This window comes from Ranitomeya imitator, chromosome 4 (genome assembly GCF_032444005.1).
Source record: "Ranitomeya imitator isolate aRanImi1 chromosome 4, aRanImi1.pri, whole genome shotgun sequence".
NCBI classification, from domain to species: Eukaryota; Metazoa; Chordata; class Amphibia; order Anura; family Dendrobatidae; genus Ranitomeya; species Ranitomeya imitator.
Window position 1 is genome coordinate 512,998,855 of NC_091285.1, and position 22,759 is coordinate 513,021,613.

The 22,759-nt window shown below is 44.2% G+C and overlaps 1 protein-coding gene across 4 annotated transcripts in view; it reads left to right on the forward strand.

Annotated features, from left to right (window-relative positions):
- Positions 1-9,260: 9,260 nt before the first annotated feature.
- The window catches only part of TM6SF1 (transmembrane 6 superfamily member 1), a 148,668-nt gene continuing 135,169 nt past the window's right edge, over positions 9,261-22,759 (forward strand). For 3 of the 4 annotated variants that reach the window (XM_069766092.1, XM_069766090.1, XM_069766089.1), the window contains exon 1: positions 9,278-9,615. In XM_069766092.1, coding sequence (XP_069622193.1) covers positions 9,524-9,615 — 92 coding nt within the window. In that variant the 5' untranslated portion in view covers positions 9,278-9,523. Of the gene's footprint in view, positions 9,616-14,044; positions 14,082-22,759 lie in introns of all 4 variants that reach the window. The other variant, XM_069766091.1, reaches the window with a different exon arrangement.

Consider the following 22,759-nt stretch of genomic DNA (forward strand, 5'->3'; position numbering starts at 1 on the left):
TCGTTCCTGTTACACTCTGAGGATGTGTGGATACGTTTATTTCTCAAGATTCCATCTGCTATTCCGCTGGACTGGTAGCTTTTGCTATGGAGCAGCACTAGGCACCGCCGGTTGACATCTTTGAAGCCTTTTCCAGTTGAAGGACGTCTGGATTATCCATTTTTGCTTTGTTAGCCATTTAATATATCTATGCGGATATGGACGTATTTTGTGATATCATATCGTATCTTTATATACACCCTTGAGTGTACTTCCATTCATGTGTTTTATGTATATATGTATATTGTTGTTTATTATTTTTTGTTTCTATTTAGGCACGGCATTCCCTTTCTTATAATGATGGCTTTTGTACTCACTTGCATTCTGCGCATGCGCGCCTATGCCCTTTTGCCTCGTTGGCGCCTGCGCTGTGTGTTCGTCCGCCGCCGGTCTTCGCAGGGCCCTGTGATTGATCGGCGGTCGGCGATCTGCGGCGCATCCTCCACCTGGTATGTCCGGGCAGTATTCCACCGCTGTTTATGCCTGTGTTCTATCGCATTAAGGGGTACGCACAGTAGTTGCCATGGTTGCGATGTGTCATTTCCGGGTTATTCCCGATCACTTCCGGTATCGTGAGGTATATAACAACACACCTAGCTGTCCATTTTATTCCCCCTGAGGAAGGTGTTATATCCGAAACGTGCGTTGGGGAGGGCGCACGGACCCTGCGTACATCCTACCCGGTGCTCTACTTAGAGGTAATTGTCACACTTTATATGTGTATTACACCCTGTGGACCATTGGTCCCTTTGTGACATGCTTACTATGCTATCTGGTATGGCTGCTCATAAGGGAGTTTCACATAGTTTATCACATTAGATAAAGGATGGTTTCCTGTAATTTATATTTATTTGTGTGATATATGAGTTGTATTTACCCCTTACTGATCAGCCTATTTACCTATATGGGTACGGATGTTCCCGGCTCCATGCGCCCCTAATATGTTTTTATGCCTATGTGGTGTCTCTGCACACCAGGCGGCACTACTCATCCACTCTGTTCTTGGCATTATATGTATATTTGTGTAATTTTTTATACATGTGGTATCAATAAAGCTGTTTATTTTTATACTTTTCTCTATTTGGATGCGTTGATCGTTCTTTTTGGGCCCTTGTGACCCACAATCCCCTGGGTAAAATGAAAGCTCAGTGGATCTGTTGTTTTTTTTTCTCTCCTTTCTGTGAGTCTTGACCTTTGTCAAGGGCTTTTTGTGTAATGTGTGTAGTTTTGTGGTAATTTTTGCATTGTGTTTTTTTGTTTTTGCAGTATGGGTTTTTCTATAGTTTCTCAAAATGTGAGAGTTTTTAAGAAAGCGAGGAGGAGAGCAGCAATTTTGGATTTTTTAGCTATGCAGAGTGCATCTATTTTTTGTTTGCAAGAATGTGGGATTGTGGATGGTGTGAAAGGGGATGAGTGGTCTTATGGTGCGTCTATATGGTCTGGTAGTGCAAATAATAGAAATGATGGTGTGGGTATTTTAGTTAAGGGGCAGGAGGTTGTTTTGAATAAATATTTGGTGGTGGAGGTGGGGAGGTGTATCTTAGCAAATTTTGAATATAAAAATGTTAAGTTTTGTGTTATCAATATTTATGCGCCAGTAGAAAAAAATGAGCGTAACTTATTATTTGAAAAAGTTAAGCTTTTTGTTCCAGGAAGAGTGCCTGTGGTGATTGTGGGTGATATGAATTGTGATGTGGGGGGAGTGAATGTGGATGTGTCTGGAAAAGTTTTGCTGGAGTTAGGGTACCGTCACACAGTGGCACTTTTGTCGCTACGACTGTACGATTCGTGACGTTCCAGCGATATCCATACGATATCGCTGTGTCTGACATGCAGCAGCGATCAGGGATCCTGCTGAGAATCGTACGTCGTAGCAGATCGTTTGGAACATTCTTTCGTCGCTGGATCTCCCGCTGTCATCTCTAGATCGGTGTGTGTGACACCGATCTAGCGATGCGTTCGCTTGTAACCAGGGTAAACATCGGGTTACTAAGCGCAGGGCCGCGCTTAGTAACCCGATGTTTACCCTGGTTACCAGCGTAAATGTAAAAAACAAACAAACAGTGCATACTTACATTCCGGTGTCCGTCAGGTCCCTGCCGTCTGCTTCCCGCACTCACTGACTGCCGGCCGTAAAGTGAAAGCAGAGCACAGCGGTGACGTCACCGCTGTGCTGTGCTTTCACTTTACGGCCGGCAGTCAGTGAGTGCGGGAAGCAGACGGCAAGGGACAGACACCGGAATGTAAGTATGTACTATTTGTTTTTTTTACGCTGGTAACCAGGGTAAACATCGGGTTACTAAGCGCGGTCCTGCGCTTAGTAACCCGACGTTTACCCTGGTTACCCGGGGACCTCGACATCATTGGTCGCTGGAGAGCTGTCTGTGTGACAGCTCTCCAGCGACCACACTACGACTTACCAACGATCACGGCCAGGTCGTATCGCTGGTCGTGATCGTTGGTAAATCGTATAGTGTGACGGTACCCTTAGTTACTGACTTTGATTTGAGTGATATGCAGCGTGTGTGTAAGGTTAACCCTTTGTTAGATACCTTTTTTTCTGATAGTGGAAGAGCACAGTCCAGGTTGGATTATTGTTTTATTTCTAAAAATATTATTCCTGTTGGATATAAGCAGGATAGGGTCGTTTTTTCGGACCATGTTTGTGTGTTGTGCGAGTTAGATATTAATGTTAGTGGTGTGTTTGGAAAGGGTTTGTGGAAATTAAATGTGAAATTGTTGGAAAATGAAGCTGTGAGGAAGGAGTATGTGAGAAAGTATGAACAGTGGTGTAAAAGTAAGGAAAGTTTTGGGAATGTTTGTGAGTGGTGGGATTGGGTTAAGAGGCAGACAAAAAAAGTTTTTTAAAAGTGTGGGGTATGAATTTGCGGCAATTAAGAGGGAAAAGTTTGTTAAGTTGAGTGCCCGTTTATGTTTATTGTATAAATTGAGGGAAGGAGGAATGGAGGTGGAGGAGGGGATAAAAAAGGTTAAAAAAGAAATTAAAGAGTTTTTGGAAGAGAAAGGGAAGAGTATTATTTTTAGGGCAAAAATTTATAGAATGGAGCAAGATGAAAGGTGTTCGAGGTTTTTCTTTAAAAAGGTTTTTGGGAAAAAGCAGAGAATGGGTGTTTTGAATGCAGTGGATGGAAGAGAGGTAAGTGGGGAGGATATGTGTGAACATGTGGCTAAGTTTTATGAGGAGCTCTATGCAGTGAAGTGGAGGGATGAGGCTTTGGAGGAGGATGTACTAAGTGTATTAGAAAATAAATTGAGTGAGATGGAGAGAGAGAGAGTGATGGGTGAGGTGACAGGTGATGAGGTATGGAAGGTAATTAATAGCATGGCGTTAAATAAGACTCCAGGAGAGGATGGTCTTCCTATAGAGTTTTATAGGGTGATGTGGCATGTGAATGGTAAGGATTTTGTGGATATGTGTAAGTATATGTGGTCTAGTATGGAGGTGGCTGAGAGTATGCGTGCAGGGATGGTTGTGTTAATACCTAAAAAAGGAGATTTGAAGAGTTTAAAAAATTGGAGACCGATAACGTTGTTGAATTGCGATTATAAGATCTATGCGAAAGTAATGGCGAATAGGATGCGTGATGTGATAGAGAGTGTGATTGGGGATGAACAGTGTTGTGCAGTGCCTGGGAGACGTATACATGAGTGTGTGTGTATGTTGAGAGATTGTTTGTGGGACTGTATGAGTCGGAAGAAGAGTGTATTTGTTTTGAGTTTGGACTTTGAAAAGTCGTATGATCGGTTAGCACATAGTTTTTTGTTCCGGGTATTATTGAGAATGGGGTTTCCGCCTGATTTTGTTTGGAGGGTGAGGAGCTTATAAAAAGACATTTATAGTTGTGCTTTGATGAATGGTTCTGTGGGTATAAGAGTGAATGTTTTTTCAGGTGTGCGACAAGGTTGTCCTTTGTCTCCTGTGGTTTTTATTTGTGCGATTGAACCGTTGCTTTGTATGTTGAGGAAAGATAAAGTGATTAGAGGTGTACAAGTGCCAGGAGGTGGAGGGAGGGAATGGAAGGTTAGTGCTTATATGGATGACGTGTGTGTGTTGTGTGATTCAGAGTATTCTGTGAGGCGGGTGAAGTTATTAGCGTCTATTTTTTGTGGTGCGTCAGCATTTAAGGTGAATTGGGAGAAGAGTGAGTGTAAGGTTTTTGGGGGAGGGGTTTTAAGTAAGGATGTAGGAGTGAATGAGGTGACTGGGTCTATTAAGGTTTTGGGTGTGAAATTTTCAGAGAGTTTGGATGGGAAAGAAAGTTGGGATGATGCGAAAGGAAAGGTTGAGCGGAAGTTATGTTTTTGGAAGATGAGAAGTCTTTCGTTTTTTGGAAAAATCTTAGTTATTAAAAGTGTGATTTTGCCTATTTTCTTATATATTGCAGTGGTCTTTCCATCGGGGTATATGTGTATGAGAGGGTTAAATAGGATTCTGTTTGTGTTTTTGTGGAATTCTAGAATGGAGAGGGCTAGGAGGGAGGTTTTGGTGAAACGTTTAGAAAAAGGTGGGTTGGGTTTTCCAAACCTTGAGGTGTTTTTTGGTGAAAATATTGTGTTTTTTTGTGTTGAGGGTGATTAGGATGGATGGGAAGTTTTCTTGTCTGTGTAGGTTTTGGTTTGGGGCATATTTATTTCGTTTGAGGTGGCGAGAGAGGGATCTGAGGTATCCGGTTGCTTTTGACGTGCCTAGATGGTATGTGTGGGTTTATAAATTGTTGGTAAAGTATGAGTTGTGTGATGTGGATGTTAGGTTGTTGAGTAATAAGAAGGCTGTGTATAGGATGATTGAATGTAGAGAGACAGAGTGTGGAATAAACATGGTTAGAGGGAATGATATAGAAAAAGTATGGAAGAAAGTGCGGTTGGACGGTATGACGAATAGGCAGAGTGAGATTGTGTGGCAGTCTTTGCATGGAGTGTTACCAGTTAGAGAATTTCAGAAGAATCGTGGGTTGGGGAGAAGTGATATGTGTCCGAGAGGTGGGTGTGGTGGAAGGGAAAGTGTAATACATGTGTTTTGGAATTGTCATTATGCTAGGGAGGTGATTGGAAGAATGGGACCGTTGTGTAAAGAATTGTGTGGTGTGAGCTTGTTATCATTCGAGTTGTTCATGTTTGGCTTGGGAATGTGTGATGGAGTGAAGGAGAGAGTGTTGTGGTTAATAGTTGCATGTATAAAGGAAGTATTATGGGATGTGAGGAATGTGTATGTTTTTAAGAGAAAGGAAATTGTAGTAAAGAATAGTCTAAAAGTGATTTTGGGGAAGATGTATGTGTGTTTTCTATGGGATAAAAGAAGAAGGGGGGAGGTGGATGCCGAAGGGATTTGGAAGGTGAAGAAGTGGAGATACCTTGTAAATATGTCTTGACTTGTTTTTTCTGATGTTGTAGTAAACTGAAATTTTCCGATGATGATGGGAACAGCTTTTGTGTTTTGGATTTGACGCAGCTGTTTGGGATTTTTCTTTGGTCTTGGATTTCTGGACCGTGGATTTTCCCATCTGAGGGAAAAAAAAAAAAAAAAAAGAAACAGCTGTCTGTGGATGGATACCATGCTTGGCATAGGTGGTTTTCCTTTATTGGATGTTTTCCTTTATTGGATGCTGCCCTTCCCTTGGTTGTTCCTTCCCGGGGAAAGGCCTAGTTATTCACTGCCTGCGTTGAGAAACACGTGATGGTGTCTCCGCAGCTCCTCTACATGCATTTGCATATTTTGGGGCAGTGTTCTGGATCACTGCGTTGACAAACACGTGATGGTGTCTCCACGGTGTTGGATGTTTTGGTCTCCATGAGGTCAATCATCCGTGCCTTTATAGACTTTCTACTAGGCACTGCTCCTGATAGCCAGTTTCCTACTCCACACTGATGAGGGGCAAAAACCCCGAAACAGCTGTCTGTGGATGGATACCATGCTTGGCATAGGTGGTTTTCCTTTATTGGATGCTGCCCTTCCCTTGGTTGTTCCTTCCCGGGGAAAGGCCTAGCTATTCACTGCCTGCGTTGAGAAACACGTGATGGTGTATCCGCAGCTCCTCTACGTGCATTTGCATATTTGGGGGCAGTGTTCTGGATCACAGCGTTGAGAAACACGTGATGGTGTCTCCACGGTGTTGGATGTTTTGGTCTCCACGAGGTCAATCATCCGTTCCTTTATAGACTTTCTACTAGGCACTGCTCCTGATAGCCAGTTTCCTACTCCACACTGATGAGGGGCAAAAACCCCGAAACAGCTGTCTGTGGATGGATACCATGCTTGGCATAGGTGGTTTTCCTTTATTGGATATTTTCCTTTATTGGATGCTGCCCTTCCCTTGGTTGTTCCTTCCCGGGGAAAGGCCTGGCTATTCACTGCCTGCGTTGAGAAACACGTGATGGTGTCTCTGCAGCTCTTCTACATGCATTTGCATATTTGGGGCAGTGTTCTGGATTACTGCATTGAGAAACACGTGATGTGTCTCCGCGGTGTTGGATGTTTTGGTCTCCACGAGGTCAATCATCCGTGCCTTTATAATCTCTCTGTTGGAGTCCGTCAAGGCTCTGTCCTAGGGCCCCTACTTTTTTCCATCTATACTCTTGGCCTAGCCTATGGCTTCCAGTACCACCTGTATGCGGACGACACTCAGATCTACCTCTCTGGCCCAGATGTCACCCCTCTGCTGTCTAGAATCCTGGAGTGTCTATCAGCCATATCCTCCTTCTTCACCTCTTGCTTCCTAAAACTCAATGTAGTAATCATAAAATGCCCAAAACTTTATTAGTATACAATCTCTAAAATGCCACCAACCTGTGGCTACACCAAAAAAAACAACAACAAAACACACCGTGAAAAAACTAGTGTAGGGGGAAGAGAGATACCCTATAGATACCTATGCTGGTGTCTGCCTATCAGCGGGGGTTGGCGCCCTAGGGGAAACGTTGTGGCGCCCCGGCTCCACGAAGGCTAGCCCTGGGGTCCCTACAAGGCCCTAATACAGCCAATGGGTCCCTCTACCCACACAATAATTGTAAACTTAAGGGTACCCCTCAAATGCTATACATATGACACTCCTATATTAAGGGAATCCTCAACCCCAGCACCGTGAAGATAAAAACAAATGAGAACATGTAGAGGGCTGATGGGAGGTATGAAGCGTGCACAATAAACGCCTAATGACTATATCTCAAAGCAGGCATTATTGTTATACATAGACTGATGATAGCACGCAGAAAGCAGCAAAACTGTGGATCACAGGCAACAATATAACCCCTGGACAAAATTATAAGTCTCTCAATGGGTATCTGCCCGATAGACAGTAACCTACATTGCCTAGGCAAGTGCCAATGTTATAGCCAAAGATCCACTATCATAGTAAATTGAAAAATAAAACTGCACAGTTGGTACTCATCGTTAAGTGCCGTGTCCCTCCATCAACCCGCTGTCATTAATCGCCTCGACGCGTTTCGCCCCTCTGGCTCATCAGGAGGCTGGATGGGTCTGTCATGTGTCTCGATGATAAAAGATAGGGGTCATTATATTAAAATTTATACTAAAACTCAATGTAGACAAAACTGAACTCATCATCTTTCACCCATCTCACGTATCCCCCTACCTGATCTATCTACAATATTACGGTAAACGGCATCACGCTCTCTCCCGCACCTGAAATCCATTGCCTTGGGGTAACTCTCGACTCTGCCCTGTCCTTCAAACCGCACGTCCAAACTCTTGCCACCTCCTGTCGCCTCCAACTCAAAAATATTGCCAGAATCCATCCCTTCATCAGCCCACAATCTAACTCTTGTGCATGCCCTCATCATCTCCCGCTTCGATTACTGCAACACCCTCCTCTGTGGCCTCCCCGCTAACTCTCTTGCACCACTCCAGTCTGTCCTCAACTCTGCTGCCCGGCTAATCCACCTCTCTCCTCGCTACTCCCCTGTTTCTCCCCTCTGCAAATCCCTCCACTGGCTCCCAATTCCCCAACGAATCCAGTTCAAACTGCTAACACTGATCTACAAAGCCATCCACAACCTGTCCCCTCCCTATATCTCTGAACTAATCTCCCAATATCTTCCCTCGCGTAATCTTCGATCCTCCCAAGACCTCCTACTCTCCTCCACACTTATTCGTTCCTCACACAACCGCCTCCAAGATTTCTCTCGAATATCCCCTATCCTCTGGAATTCCATGCCTCAACACGTCCAATTATCCACCACCCTCGGATCCTTCAGACGGAACCTGAAAACCCATCTCTTCAGGAAAGCCTACAGCCTGTAATAACCATTCTGCCGCCTCACCACCACCCAAGCTGCCACCTCACTAGCACCTAAGCTGCCACCTCACCACCACCAAGGCTGCCGCCTCACCACCACCAGAGCTGCCGCGGTGCACCAAGGCTGCCGCCTCACCACCACCAGAGCTGCCGCCTCACCACCACCAGAGCTGCCGCACACCCAACCTTCTGTCTCTTCCCCATTATCCCATAGAATGTAAGTCCGCAAGGACAGGGTCTTCTCCTCTCTGTACCAGTCTGTCATTGTAAATTTGTTTACTGTAAATGATATCTATAACTCTGTAGGTAACCCCTTTGTCATGTACAGCACCATGGAATTAATGGCGCTATATAAATAAATAATAATAATAGCAATAATCATTTTTCAAAGTGTCCCAGAAGCCATTTTTCAACACAACTCCAGACTTCTTTATACTCATGTTACTGTGAGCATCCTGTGTGGCCTAAATGTGCTATCATGGCTTGCAGCATCTCCAGACTTTTCTTTCATTAAGCACATCTGGGACAACCTTGGTCAGCAGTTGCAAAGGGAGCTGTCAACAGTAGAGCCTGAGAATTTGGGTGCCAAAATGTATTCAGTGTGGCAGAACATTTCTCAGACAACCATTAGTAACCTGATTGATAACATGCCAAGGTGTGTAAGTGCGGGGTTTCTGCATGTGACGCTCATACACAATACTGAATAAATGTCTATCAATCCTGTGATTTTTATAATTCCAAGACTTTTTCTTCTTGGTGTTGACATGGACGACCATATTTTCATTGTCCTGCTCCTAAAGGTAAAGCATCACAGATGTGAACACAACCTGAAGAGAAAACATTACATCTGTTTATCAGCTCATGATTTGCTGAAAGTTGAGCCAGTGAAATCAGGTAACTTTTCACTGAATGTATTGTACAGTCAATGACATAAGCCAGCCGCTCGCTGTAGGAATCCCAAGCAGCTAATGTTCTGAAAACAGCAGTCAGCTGCGTGACTGCACAGAACAAGGGGAGGCTCCGGTGTCTTGTGTGTAACCTTGTGTGAGCGGAGCTGCGAGCACTGGATCTCCAGAACTGGGAATATTTATTACCATGCACAGTGCATGACAAGCATTACATGAGCAGCACCAGAGCATAACCGTGCCTTGTCGTCCTGCCGAACATGGAAATGGTGAACAAGTGCTAAGGAAAGCGAACGTGCTACAATCATGAGTGCACCTGCAGCTACAGGAGTCTTTATATTGTCCCTAACAGCCATTCCTGTAACTTATCTCTTCAACTATGTATCTACAGTCCATAGGTAAGTGAATATAAATGTCATTTATATTCTGCTATATAGAGAAGTGTGTGTATAAATGACAACATAGTAGCACTTTTCTAGCAACTAGTTGGCCTGTGCGAAATTTTTGCGCATTGGTTGTCGGGGGAGCAGTCAATTTCAGGAAAATCAAGCTGGTCAAAAGTAAATGTATTTATTGAGATGACAAACATAGAGAGGTATGTGCCTCACTGACATATATGTATGTTTTCACGAATATTTGAGCCCATGAATCCATTATATGTCCATTTTGCAAGCCGGCGAAAACATCTCGTCATACGGATGTCACATGGATGCTTACATGCGAGAAAATCGTATCCTCGCACTGTACACGGATGACATACTGATCACTGTTCAGGGAACATTTCTACGATTCTCGTCCGTGTAAAACTGACCGATTTTTTTATATGTTGTGTGGGACTCCAGCCTAAAGGAGATCTCCCAACATTAAGCATAATGGTATTCTACTTACTGATCAGAAGGGGTCTGATTGCCAGGACCTTGCAAAGGAACAGGGGCAGCAGCTTTTTTTTCCCTCCACAGCAGCAGTGTCATCTATCTGAAGTGTAGGGAAGTGCAACACAGTCCTATGTATATGAACGGAGCAGCTCCTTGTATAGCAGTGCCACTTTGATAGTAAAAATTATGAAGGAGAATTGACCCCATAACTGAGCATATTTACACCATTGTAAAAAAAAAGTAATATCTGCAGATTATTTTACCCTTTTTTTCAATTTTTGCAAGGTTGTTTCCACCAATCTCTCCCATCAGGAAACAATGTACAATCTGAGTTATGTCAACGCTGCAGTTTTTTACTTGGAACCAGAGGTGACTCCAGGTCACCAATAAGCTGCCGCCTTAGAAGGAAGATAGACTTTTCAATGAATGTCCAATAATACGGAAAATTTGATGGTTCAGAACCTGTCCGGTCCCTGTTAGGCTGAATTCATTTATATCTTCAGTTTTAAAGCTGAAGTCTTAAACAGGTAAAGTTTTACTTTTATTCTACTTCCACATATGTAGCAAATATTTTATATGTACCTGCCTGAAATCGGCTGGGCAAGGAGTTCGGCAAGCTGGAAAGCTCTCAAGGTTAGGATTTGTTTCAGCTTTGTATTAGTATGCTTTGGGGTAGTGTGGTGCCACCTGCAGGTCATTTTTCCTTACTACAGGTTTATGAAAATTTATGTTTAAAGTGTATTTTGTGATCACATTGTGGATGTGTGGTTTGTTTGGCTATTTTTTTTTGCTGAAGGGGCAAGTTTACCTTTCAAATGGTGTATCATTTGTGTGTGTGGGTGCAGTATGAAGAGAGATGCAAAGGAATCGCCGAAAAAGAGTGTTTTGAAATAATACAGAAGGATTGGACTTTTGCACAAGTCTCTTGGATACTCTGACAGCAGTGGTCTAACTTGTGTAGCACTTTTATGAAGGGTAATTTTTCCGACATATTTGTATGGCAGGAATAGAATATATATGTCTTGTCAAATCCACAAAATGTCAAACATGTGCACGTGAGTTTGGCAAAAAATGTTACCCTTTTAAAATCCTTTAATACTAAATGACTGGCCTGAGCGGTTAGAAACTTTACAAAACTATTCTAAACCCAGGACTGTCTGACTTTGATGCCACTGTAAAGCCTCATCTGTTTTTTTTGCATCCGAGTGCTTTCTGTGGATTTCACAGATAACACTCATACCGGTGATAATCTATGGGGCCATTCAAATGTCCATGATTTTCCCAGATAGGGAAGTCCACAGAAAATGACGGAGACAAGTCCGATTTTGATCCAAGTATCAGATCACAATCTGCAATGCTTGTCTATGGTTCTGTGAAAAAAATTGGATGACATCCTAGTGCAGTCCGATTTTCACGGATTATTAGAAAGGAGAAAGTGGAGAAAGGTTTTTTCCTCTCCACGTATCAGAAAAACTGATGGCATTTGGACCATTTGGTGGTTTGTGGTTGTCCTGAAGAAGAAGTTGGAGTCATTCTGAAAAGCGTTGACAGTAAACCAATAATCCATTCTCCATCTTAGCTTATCATTTATCCAGCAGCACTGGATACTTCCATCGCCCACAGTAAATTTCGTATACAACTCTCTGGAAGCAGCAGCTGGAATCTATACATGTGTAGTGGTTGTGTCTCACATAACCCTATAAGGTGAGCCTAATAACCTATTGTTCCATCTCCCTTACTTGGATAAGATTTGGATAAAAAAGTATCCTTAAAGGGAATCTGTCACTAGGTTTTCACAATCCCATCTGAGAGCAGCATGATGTAGCGGCAGAGACCCTGATTCAAGCAATTTGTCATTTATTGCACAGCTTTCTATCATTTTGATAACATCCATGTTTTACCTGCTGCAAATCTACCAGTTCTCTGAATGTTGAGCTCTGTATAACCTCACTCACACTACTGAATAGTAGATTTCTGTGAAAGCTGCCAGTCAGTGTCAGGGTTATACAGAGCTCATGGAAACTCTACAATATGCTGCTATCAGATTAAGTAGCAAAAACCTAGTAACTGTGAGCACAAGATACGTCACACACAGAGAATGATCCAAAATATATCAGATATCGCAGATACCGATACCCGATACCAATGCAAGTCAATGGGACTCAAATATCGGAATGTTGTAGATAAGCCCTTTCTGTCCTTCTACATCCTGTTCCGGAGGGAGGAAGAGTGTGGGCGGTATGTGGGCGGACACTGTGTGTGTGTGTCTGTGTGTGCGGGTGGGGTCTGTGCGGGCCTGCCGGGGATCTGTACGGGCATCTCGGGGGTCTGTGCGTGCCTGCCAGTGCTCTGTGCGTGCCTGCCGGGGCTCTGTGCGTGCCTGCCGGGGTTCTGTGCGGCCTGCCAGGGCTCTGTGCGGGCTGCTGAGGCTCTGTGCGGGCCTGCTGGGGCTCTGTGCGGGCCTGCCGGGGCTCTGTGCGGCCCGCCGGGGCTCTGTGCGGGCCTGCCGGGGCTCTGTGCGTGCCTGCCGGGGCTCTGTGCGGCCTGCCGGGGCTCTGTGCGTGCCTGCCGGGGCTCTGAGTGGGCCTGCCGGGGCTCTGTGCGTGCCTGTCGGGGCTCTGTGCGGGCTGCCGGGGCTCTGTGCGGGCTGCCGGGGCTCTGTGCGGGCTGCCGGGGGCTCTGTGCGGGCTGCCGGGGCTCTGTGCAGGCTTGCCAGGGCTCTCTGCTCTCTCTCACTTGCGTTGGTACAGGTCCATCGCTATGCGTCAGGCTGATGTACCGACGCACGTTGTGAAATTTGTGCACGACGTGGGCAGCGGATGCAGTTTTTCAACTGCATCCGCTGCCCACGTCGTGCACAAATTTCACAACGTGCATCGGTACGTCGGCCCGACGCATAGCGACGGACCCGTACCGACGCAAGTGTGAAAGATTCCTTAATGAGTGTTGAATTTAAAAAACAACGGAAAAAAACGGCGTGGGCTTTCCCTATGGGGGAAAGCCGACGACCGTGTAGCCTGCTATGAATATCAGCCCGCAGCTGTCTGCGCAGCCTTTACTGGCTATTAAAATAGGGGGAACCCCCCAAAAAATGACGTGGGGTCCCCCTATATTTTATAGCCAGAAAGGCTACGCAGACAGCTGCGGGCTGATATTCATAGCCTAGAGAGGGGCCATGGATATTGCCCCCCCCCGGCTACAAATACCAGTCTGCAGCCACCCAGAAATGGCGCATCTATAAGATGCGCCAATTCTGGCACTTAGCCCCTCTCTTCCCACTCCCGTGTAGCAGTGGGAAATGGGGTAATAAGGTGTTAATGTCACCTTGCTATTGTAAGGTGACATTAAGCCGGGTTAATAACGGAGAGGCGTCAATAAAACGCCTATCCATTATTAATCCAATAGTAATAAAGGGTTAATAAAACACACACTTTAGGAAAAAAGTATTTTAATATTCTTCATTTAACCATACTTACCATACTTCAGCGCCTGCAAAAAACGTAAAATAATAAACCGTATACTACCTGTCCGCCGTAGTCCAATTAATAACGAGTGTCCCACGACGATCTCCCCTATAGAACAGTGACATCGGGTGATGTCACTGCTCTATAGGACCCTCAGTGACACACTGACAGGAGACAATGGCTCCTGCAGTGCATCACTGAGAGGTTACCTTAGGACAAAGTCTCACTTTATGGCAATTGCTGCGTGGGAAAATTTCTCACACAGCAATGCCAAAAGTGAGACTAGGGACAATTTTTTTTTCAGCGGCGGAGGAGTACAGTGCGGAAGGATACCTTTCTCCCGTCATTGTGTTCCTGGAGCCCCTAGAGAGCAGTTGCATCAGCTGATGCTGCCGTTCTCCATGGGAGATCGTTGTGGGACACTCGTGGATTTCTGCGGACAGGGAGTACTGTATATTGGTTGTTTGATATTTTAATCTTTTTTTCAGATGACACTGGCTTCGGAGAACAAAGTGACAAGTAATGGTGAGTATGTACTCTATGTTTTATGTACTGTATGTCTATATGTATGTATTGTATGTAATGTATGAATGTATTGCATGTAGTATGTATGTAGTATGTATGTGGTATGTATGTATGTAGTATGTATGTATGTATATATGTATGTAGTATGTATGTAGTATGCATGTAGTATGTATGTAGTATGTAACATGTATGTAGTATGCATGTAGTATGCATGTAGTATGCATGTAGTATGTATGTAGTATGTATGTAGTATGTATATAGTATGTATGTAGTATGCAGTATGTATGTAGTATGTAGTATGTATATAGTATGTATGTATATACAGTGGGGCAAAAAAGTATTTAGTCAGTCAGCAATAGTGCAAGTTCCACCACTTAAAAAGATGAGAGGCGTCTGTAATTTACATCATAGGTAGACCTCAACTATGGGAGACAAACTGAGAAAAAAAAATCCAGAAAATCACATTGTCTGTTTTTTTTAAAAAAAAATTGCATTTTATGGTGGAAAATAAGTATTTGGTCAGAAACAAACAATCAAGATTTCTGGCTCTCACAGACCTGTAACTTATTCTTTAAGAGTCTCCTCTTTCCTCCACTCATTACCTGTAGTAATGGCACCTGTTTAAACTTGTTATCAGTATAAAAAGACACCTGTGCACACCCTCAAACAGTCTGACTCCAAACTCCACTATGGTGAAGACCAAAGAGCTGTCAAAGGACACCAGAAACAAAATTGTAGCCCTGCACCAGGCTGGGAAGACTGAATCTGCAATAGCCAACCAGCTTGGAGTGAAGAAATCAACAGTGGGAGCAATAATGAGAAAATGGAAGACATACAAGACCACTGATAATCTCCCTCGATCTGGGGCTCCACACAAAATCCCACCCCGTGGGGTCAGAATGATCTCCAAGAACGGTGAGCAAAAATCCCAGAACCATGCGGGGGGACCTAGTGAATGAACTGCAGAGAGCTGGGACCAATGTAACAAGGCCTACCATAAGTAACACACTATGCCACCATGGACTCAGATCCTGCAGTGCCAGACGTGTCCCACTGCTTAAGCCAGTACATGTCTGGGCCCATCTGAAGTTTGCTAGAGAGCATTTGGATGATCCAGAGGAGTTTTGGGAGAATGTCCTATGGTCTGATGAAACCAAACTGGAACTGTTTGGTAGAAACACAACTTGTCGTGTTTGGAGGAAAAAGAATACTGAGTTGCATCCATCAAACACCATACCTACTGTAAAGGATGGTGGTGGAAACATCATGCTTTGGGGCTGTTTCTCTGCAAAGGGGCCAGGACGACTGATCCGGGTACATGAAAGAATGAATGGGGCCATGTATCGTGAGATTTTGAGTGCAAACCTCCTTCCATCAGCAAGGGCATTGAAGATGAAACGTGGCTGGGTCTTTCAACATGACAATGATCCAAAGCACACCGCCAGGGCAATGAAGGAGTGGCTTCGTAAGAAGCATTTCAAGGTCCTGGAGTGGCCTAGCCAGTCTCCAGATCTCAACCCTATAGAAAACCTTTGGAGGGAGTTGAAAGTCCGTGTTGCCAAGCGAATAGCCAAAAACATCACTGCTCTAGAGGAGATCTGCATGGAGGAATGGGCCAACATACCAACAACAGTGTATGGCAACCTTGTGAAGACTTACAGAAAACGTTTGACCTCTGTCATTGCCAACAAAGGATATATTACAAAGTATTGAGATGAAATTTTGTTTCTGACCAAATACTTATTTTCCACCATAATATGCAAAAAAAATTATAAAAAAACAGACAATGTGATTTTCTGGATTTTTTTTTCTCAGTTTGTCTCCCATAGTTGAGGTCTACATATGATGTAAATTACAGACGCCTCTCATCTTTTTAAGTGGTGGAACTTGCACTATTGCTGACTGACTAAATACTTTTTTGCCCCACTGTATGTATGTAGTGTGTATGTAGTATGTATGTAGTATTTTTATTATTATTATTATTATTATTATTAATTTATATAGCACCATTAATTCCATGGTGCTGTACATGAGAAAGGGTTTATATACAGAGGTATAGATATCGTTTACAGTAAACAAATTTACAGTGACAGACTGGTACAGAGGGGAGAGGACCCTGTCCTTGCGGACTTACATTCTATGTATGTAGTATGTAGTATGTATGTAGTATGTATGTAGCATGTATGTAGTTTTTTTTTTTTTTTACATTCAACACATTAGTCGGATGATGGGACTACTACTGTCCCATCATTGGCTAATGTGTCAATCACTGTCACCGTTGCAGGCATCGTCCGATGGGACTTGTAGTCCCATCAGACGATGCCTGCACAGACCCCCGGCAGCCCACACAGAGCCCTCGCAGGACGCACAGAGCCCCGGCAGGCCGCACAGAGCCCCAGCAGGCACGCACAGACCCCCCACGGTCACGCACAGACCCCGCCCGCACACACACACGCAGTCTCCGCCCACACTCCATTATAGTGCATCATTGCACTATGGGAACTTCCGATTCCGGTATCCGATATTGCAAAAATATCGGAACTCAGTATCGGAATTCCAAAATAGCGATTATCGTCCGATACCCGATATTTGCAGTATCGGAATGCTCAACACTAGTGACTACAGAAATAAATTAGGACAATGCCAGTTAGATGGACAGTTTTTACCAGCAAACTCATTAGCAGTAATCTTGATAAGATGTTGGATTATGGCACAGCCAGTCAACAATATGATCTGTAGCTCACTCCAATGTACAATGGCATATTAAAGTTTGGGCAACCCTGGTCAAAATTACTGTTATTGTGAACACTTATGAAACGATCGCTAAAAGGTCTAAAGTTAAAGGGAAACTGTCAGCAGGATTGTGCACAGTAACATACACACAGTGTCAGGTAGGCGCCGTTATACTGATTAAAATTATACCTTGGTTGATCAAATCCTTCTAGTGGTTGTTGTTTAATCTTTATTTTCAGCTTTTAGTTAATGATATGCCCGTGCTCCGGGGCAGCTTGTGGGGGGGTCTTCGTGTGGTGCTCTGCTTAGGTATTCATAATGCAGACTGCTGACAGGTCACTGATCCCTCACTGACCTGCCCCCTAGTTTGCATAATAAATATCTGTACATACTGAAGAAAAAACAAAAATGCTTCTGCCGGCAGGTGCCGGCCGTGACAGCTGCGCTGCAGCATAATCACATGTTTAGTGTCCAGTTAATAAGTATTCTTGATGTTATTGAGCAAGTGTAAAAAAAAAGAATCAATTTGAAAATGGTGCCCACTGCGCCTGTACAACTATCAGTGTGTATAGAGATCCGAGAGCTACTATTGCACAGGCGCTGGCGACGCCATCTTGCTGGAGAAGAAAAAAAAATTTCCTCCTCCAAGATGGAGCCATCCGCGCCTGCGCAGTAGCAGGTCTCAGACATCTTGACATCAGACAGGTACTGTAAGGACTCTGCAGGGAAGATACGTGGACATCCTTGTACCCATTCTATGGATGTTCACTAAAACCAGACCATAACATAACTTTAATTTTATCCCCCAACACATGGTGTGCTGGAGGAAACTATTCTGGTTTTACATAATTGATGCCATCATGCGCAGTAACACGTATCTCCCTTCCCTCACTTCACCAGTGACTTTGTCACAAAAAACCCCAAAAGCTTCTAAACTTCCTTCTCACCCCCAATGGGGGTGGTCTTTGTTGTCCTTTCTCATTCTCAGGTTCTCTACCAGAGGCCAGTGAGTTTGAGAGTTCTGGGCAGGATCTTAGTTGTTCCCAGCATTGTGCTTTTCTGGACAGAGAGTTCAGATGTTGCTCCTGGGATCTGTTGTAGCCATTCTTCCAACTTAGAGGTCACTGCTTCAAGTGCTCCTATCACCACTGGAATTATTGTTTTCTTCACCTTCCACATCTTCTCCAGTTCTCCAGCTTCTCATATTCCTTCTTTCTGATGTTGCTGTCACTTGGCACGGCCACATCTATTATCATTGCTGTCTTCTGATCCTTGTCTACTATCACAATGTCTGGTTGGTTAGCCAACACCTGCTTATCCGCTTGGATCTTGAAGTCCCACAAGATTTTAGCCCTTTCATTTTCCACCACTTTCTCTGGGGTCTCCCATCTGAACTTAGGGGGACTTAGCACATATGCTGTGCAGTTGTTCCTATATACAATTCCCGCTACTTGGTTGTGGCATTCGGTATACGCTGTTCCTGCTTGCATTTTGCATCTTGCCTCTATGTGTTGGACGGTTTCTGATGTTTCTTTGCATAGTCTGCACTTTGGGTCTTGTCTTGTGTGGTAGATTCCTGCTTCTGTGGATCTGGTACTTAATGCTTGTTCTTGTGCCGCTATGATTAGTGCCTCTGTGCTGTCTCGGAGTCCAGCTTTCTCCTGCCATTGGTAGGATTTCTCCATGTCAGCCACCTCTACTATCTGTTAATGGTACATCTCATGCAGTTGTGACGCCACAGAGTCCTGGTTGTCACAGTAGCATTGCTTTCCTCATGGGGAGAGTGATGTCACGCTTGGAAGCGATGAAAGATCTTTCATCAGGTAATCACATACACACATGTTCACACTCCAGGCCAGAAGGGGGAGCTCTGAACCCGGATTAAGGGGAACTTCCTTATATTCTGGTCTGGAGGGAAAGGAAGTTAGTCAGTCTGTCAGAGGACAGAGTAGAGAGCTGTCAGACCTTGAGTGTCGAAAGGACTGAAGGGGCCATATAGCCAGAGTTGCTACAGCTCCTGGGGAAAGAGAGAGAATACGAAAGGAAGAATATTGTTTAGTGAGCGTGCAGGAGAAGGAAGCACAGGAGAGTGACACCAGGGGAGCAGAGCAGCGAATTTGCTACCTCTGGCTGAGCGCAGAGGTTGTGTCGGACTCTAGGAGGCACAGCACAAACCAGCAGGACAGCTGGATTATTACAAGTAACCTGTCCGCCCTAGTACCCAGGAGGCACAGTGGCACATAGAGCCCGGGTCATGATAGAGACCCTGTAAAAAGGCTTGAGCCACCTGGCCTACGGGTTTGTGTCCTAACCTTTATGGGGGACAGAGAAGAACTGTGAGGACCTTATCAGAAGCCATAGGCAGTAAGGGACTACAACTCCACCGCGCTTTGAGGAAGGCTTTCATCTCCACCTGGTAAAGGAGACTCTGGATTCGCTTCCAAGCCGGCTGGACCCTGCCTGTACCTGTGATCTGGTGCCCTGGACTGCGGTTGCCTGAAGCTACAGTAAACCAAGTAAAGAGACTGCAAACCTGTGTCCTCCGTTCCTTACTGCACCATGCACCATCCTCATCCATACATCGGGAGCCCTGAGGACCTACTTCACCTGTGGGAAGTTATACCATCTTAGCTGCCATAACAACACCACAGGGCACCCCGTTAAGCAGCATCAGTCCCCTCTGACCGAATACCACAGGTGGAGTCATGAACACAAACTTTATTCACAAAACCCCTTAAAGACCTTACCCTTTTTAATCAGTGCGCTCAGGGCCACGGACCGGGTCGCAACCACGTGACATCCCCTTTAAGTGCAACCAGACCCGGTACCGTTTACCCCACTGCCCTGGCGGGCGACTCACAGCGGTTTGTTATACCATGGCGCCTCATATTCCTCTTCTTTCTTCCAGATCTGTTGTTACTGCCTTAGGCTTTCTCTCAGCATCTCATCTCTAGGTGCCATTTTTCTGATGTATTCCTGGATACTCCTTGTTTCATCCATGATGGTGGCTGCCTTGGATGATTATCAAGCCTCACCGACCCTCCTTTCTGTTGGTACACAATCTTTGGGCGTTGGACTTAGGGTGGAGACCTCCATGCATTGTGAGGAGCTTTCGCGTCTTCAGATCTACAGCTTCCATCTCTTCTTTTGGCCAGCACACTATGCCAGCAGGGTATCTGATATCTGGCAGGGCATATGTATTGATGGCACGGAGTTTACTGTTCCCATTGAGCTTGCTCTTCAGGACCTGTCTTACCCTTTGATGGTATTTAGATGTTGCTGTATATATATATACTGTATATATATATATATATATATATATATATATATATATATATACACACAAAAATGGAATAGCACAATACCAATAAGCGGGTGCTCAAGCCTCCTCAGCATCCTATACTTGCCCCAATCCAGATAAAGAAAAATGAAAGCAGCACTTCAAATGTGGTTTTTCAGGGCTTAGTGTGAGTCAAAACGTTGCCACGCCATGTGGGTTTAAATTAAAACCACATTTTTTTTCACCACAAATCTATGGAGTGCTGCCTTAAATTTTTCTTGATTTTTTTTTATATATATATATATATATATACATATACAGTACAGACCTAAAGTTTAAACACACCTTCTCATTTAAAGATTTTTCTGTATTTTCATGACTATGAAAATTGTACATTCACACTGAAGGCATCAAAACTATGAATTAACACATGTGGAATTACAGTGGGGCAAAAAAGTATTTAGTCAGTCAGCAATAGTGCAAGTTCCACCACTTAAAAAGATGAGAGGCGTCTGTAATTTACATCATAGGTAGACCTCAACTATGGGAGACAAACTGATAAAAAAAATCCAGAAAATCACATTGTCTGTTTTTTTATCATTTTTTTTGCATATTATGGTGGAAAATAAGTATTTGGTCAGAAACAAACAATCAAGATTTCTGGCTCTCACAGACCTGTAACTTCTTCTTTAAGAGTCTCCTATTTCCTCCACTCATTACCTGTAGTAATGGCACCTGTTTAAACTTGTTATCAGTATAAAAAGACACCTGTGCACACCCTCAAACAGTCTGACTCCAAACTCCACTATGGTGAAGACCAAAGAGCTGTCAAAGGACACCAGAAACAAAATTGTAGCCCTGCACCAGGCTGGGAAGACTGAATCTGCAATAGCCAACCAGCTTGGAGTGAAGAAATCAACAGTGGGAGCAATAATTAGAAAATGGAAGACATGCAAGACCCCTGATAATCTCCCTCGATCTGGGGCTCTACGCAAAATCCCACCCCGTGGGGTCAGAATGATCACAAGAACGGTGAGCAAAAATCCCAGAACCACACGGGGGGACCTAGTGAATGAACTGCAGAGAGCTGGGACCAATGTAACAAGGCCTACCATAAGTAACACACTACGCCACCATGGACTCAGATCCTGCAGTGCCAGACGTGTCCCATTGCTTAAGCCAGTACATGTCCGGGCCCTTCTGAAGTTTGCTAGAGAGCATTTGGATGATCCAGAGGAGTTTTGGGAGAATGTCCTATGGTATGATGAAACCAAACTGGAACTGTTTGGTAGAAACACAACTTGTCGTGTTTGGAGGAAAAAGAATACTGAGTTGCATCCATCAAACACCATGCCTACTGTAAAGCATGGTGGTGGAAACATCATGCTTTGAGGCTGTTTCTCTGCAAAGGGGCCAGGACGACTGATCCGGGTACATGAAAGAATGAATGGGGCCATGTATCGTGAGATTTTGAGTGCAAACCTCCTTCCATCAGCAAGGGCATTGAAGATGAAACGTGGCTAGGTCTTTCAACATGACAATGATCCAAAGCACACCGCCAGGGCAACGAAGGAGTGGCTTCGTAAGAAGCATTTCAAGGTCCTGGAGTGGCCTAGCCAGTCTCCAGATCTCAACCCTATAGGAAACCTTTGGAGGGAGTTGAAAGTCCGTGTTGCCAAGCGAAAAGCCAAAAACATCACTGCTCTAGAGGAGATCTGCATGCAGGAATGGGCCAACATACGAACAACAGTGTGTGGCAACCTTGTGAAGACTTACAGAAAACGTTTGACCTCTGTCATTGCTAACAAAGGATATATTACAAAGTATTGAGATGAAATTTTGTTTCTGACCAAATACTTATTTTCCACCATAATATGCAAATAAAATGTTAAAAAAACAGACAATGTGATTTTCTGGATTTTTTTTTCTCAGTTTGTCTCCCATAGTTGAGGTCTACCTATGATGTAAATTACAGACGCCTCTCATCTTTTTAAGTGGTGGAACTTGCACTATTCCTGACTGACTAAATAAATACTTTTTTGCCCCACTGTATATACTTAACAAAAAAGTGTGAAACAACTGAAAATATGTCTCATATTCTAGGTTCTTCAAAGTAGCCACCTTTTGCTTTGATGACTGCTTTGCACACTCTTGGCATTCTCTTGATGAGCTTCAAGAGGTAGTCACCGGAAATGGTTTTCACTTCACAGGTGTGCCCTGTCAGGTTTAATAAGTGGGATTTCTTGCCTTATAAATGGTGTTGGGACCATCAGTTGTGTTGTGAAGAAGTCTGGTTGATACACAGCTGATAGTCCTACTGAATAGACTGTTAGAATTTGTATTATGGCAAGAAAAAGCAGCTAAGTAAAGAAAAACAAGTGGCCATCATTACTTTAAGAAATGAAGGTCAGTCAGTCTGAAAAATTGGGAAAACTTTGAAAGTGTCCCCAAGGGCAGTGGCAAAAACCATCAAGCGCTACAAAGAAACTGGCTCACATGAGGACCGCCCCAGGAAAGGAAGACCAAGAGTCACCTCTGCTTCTGAGGATAAGTTTATCCAAGTCACCAGCCTCAGTAATCGAAGGTTAACAGCAGCTCAGATTAGAGACCAGGTCAATGCCACACAGAGTTCTAGCAGCAGACACATCTCTACAACAACTGTTAA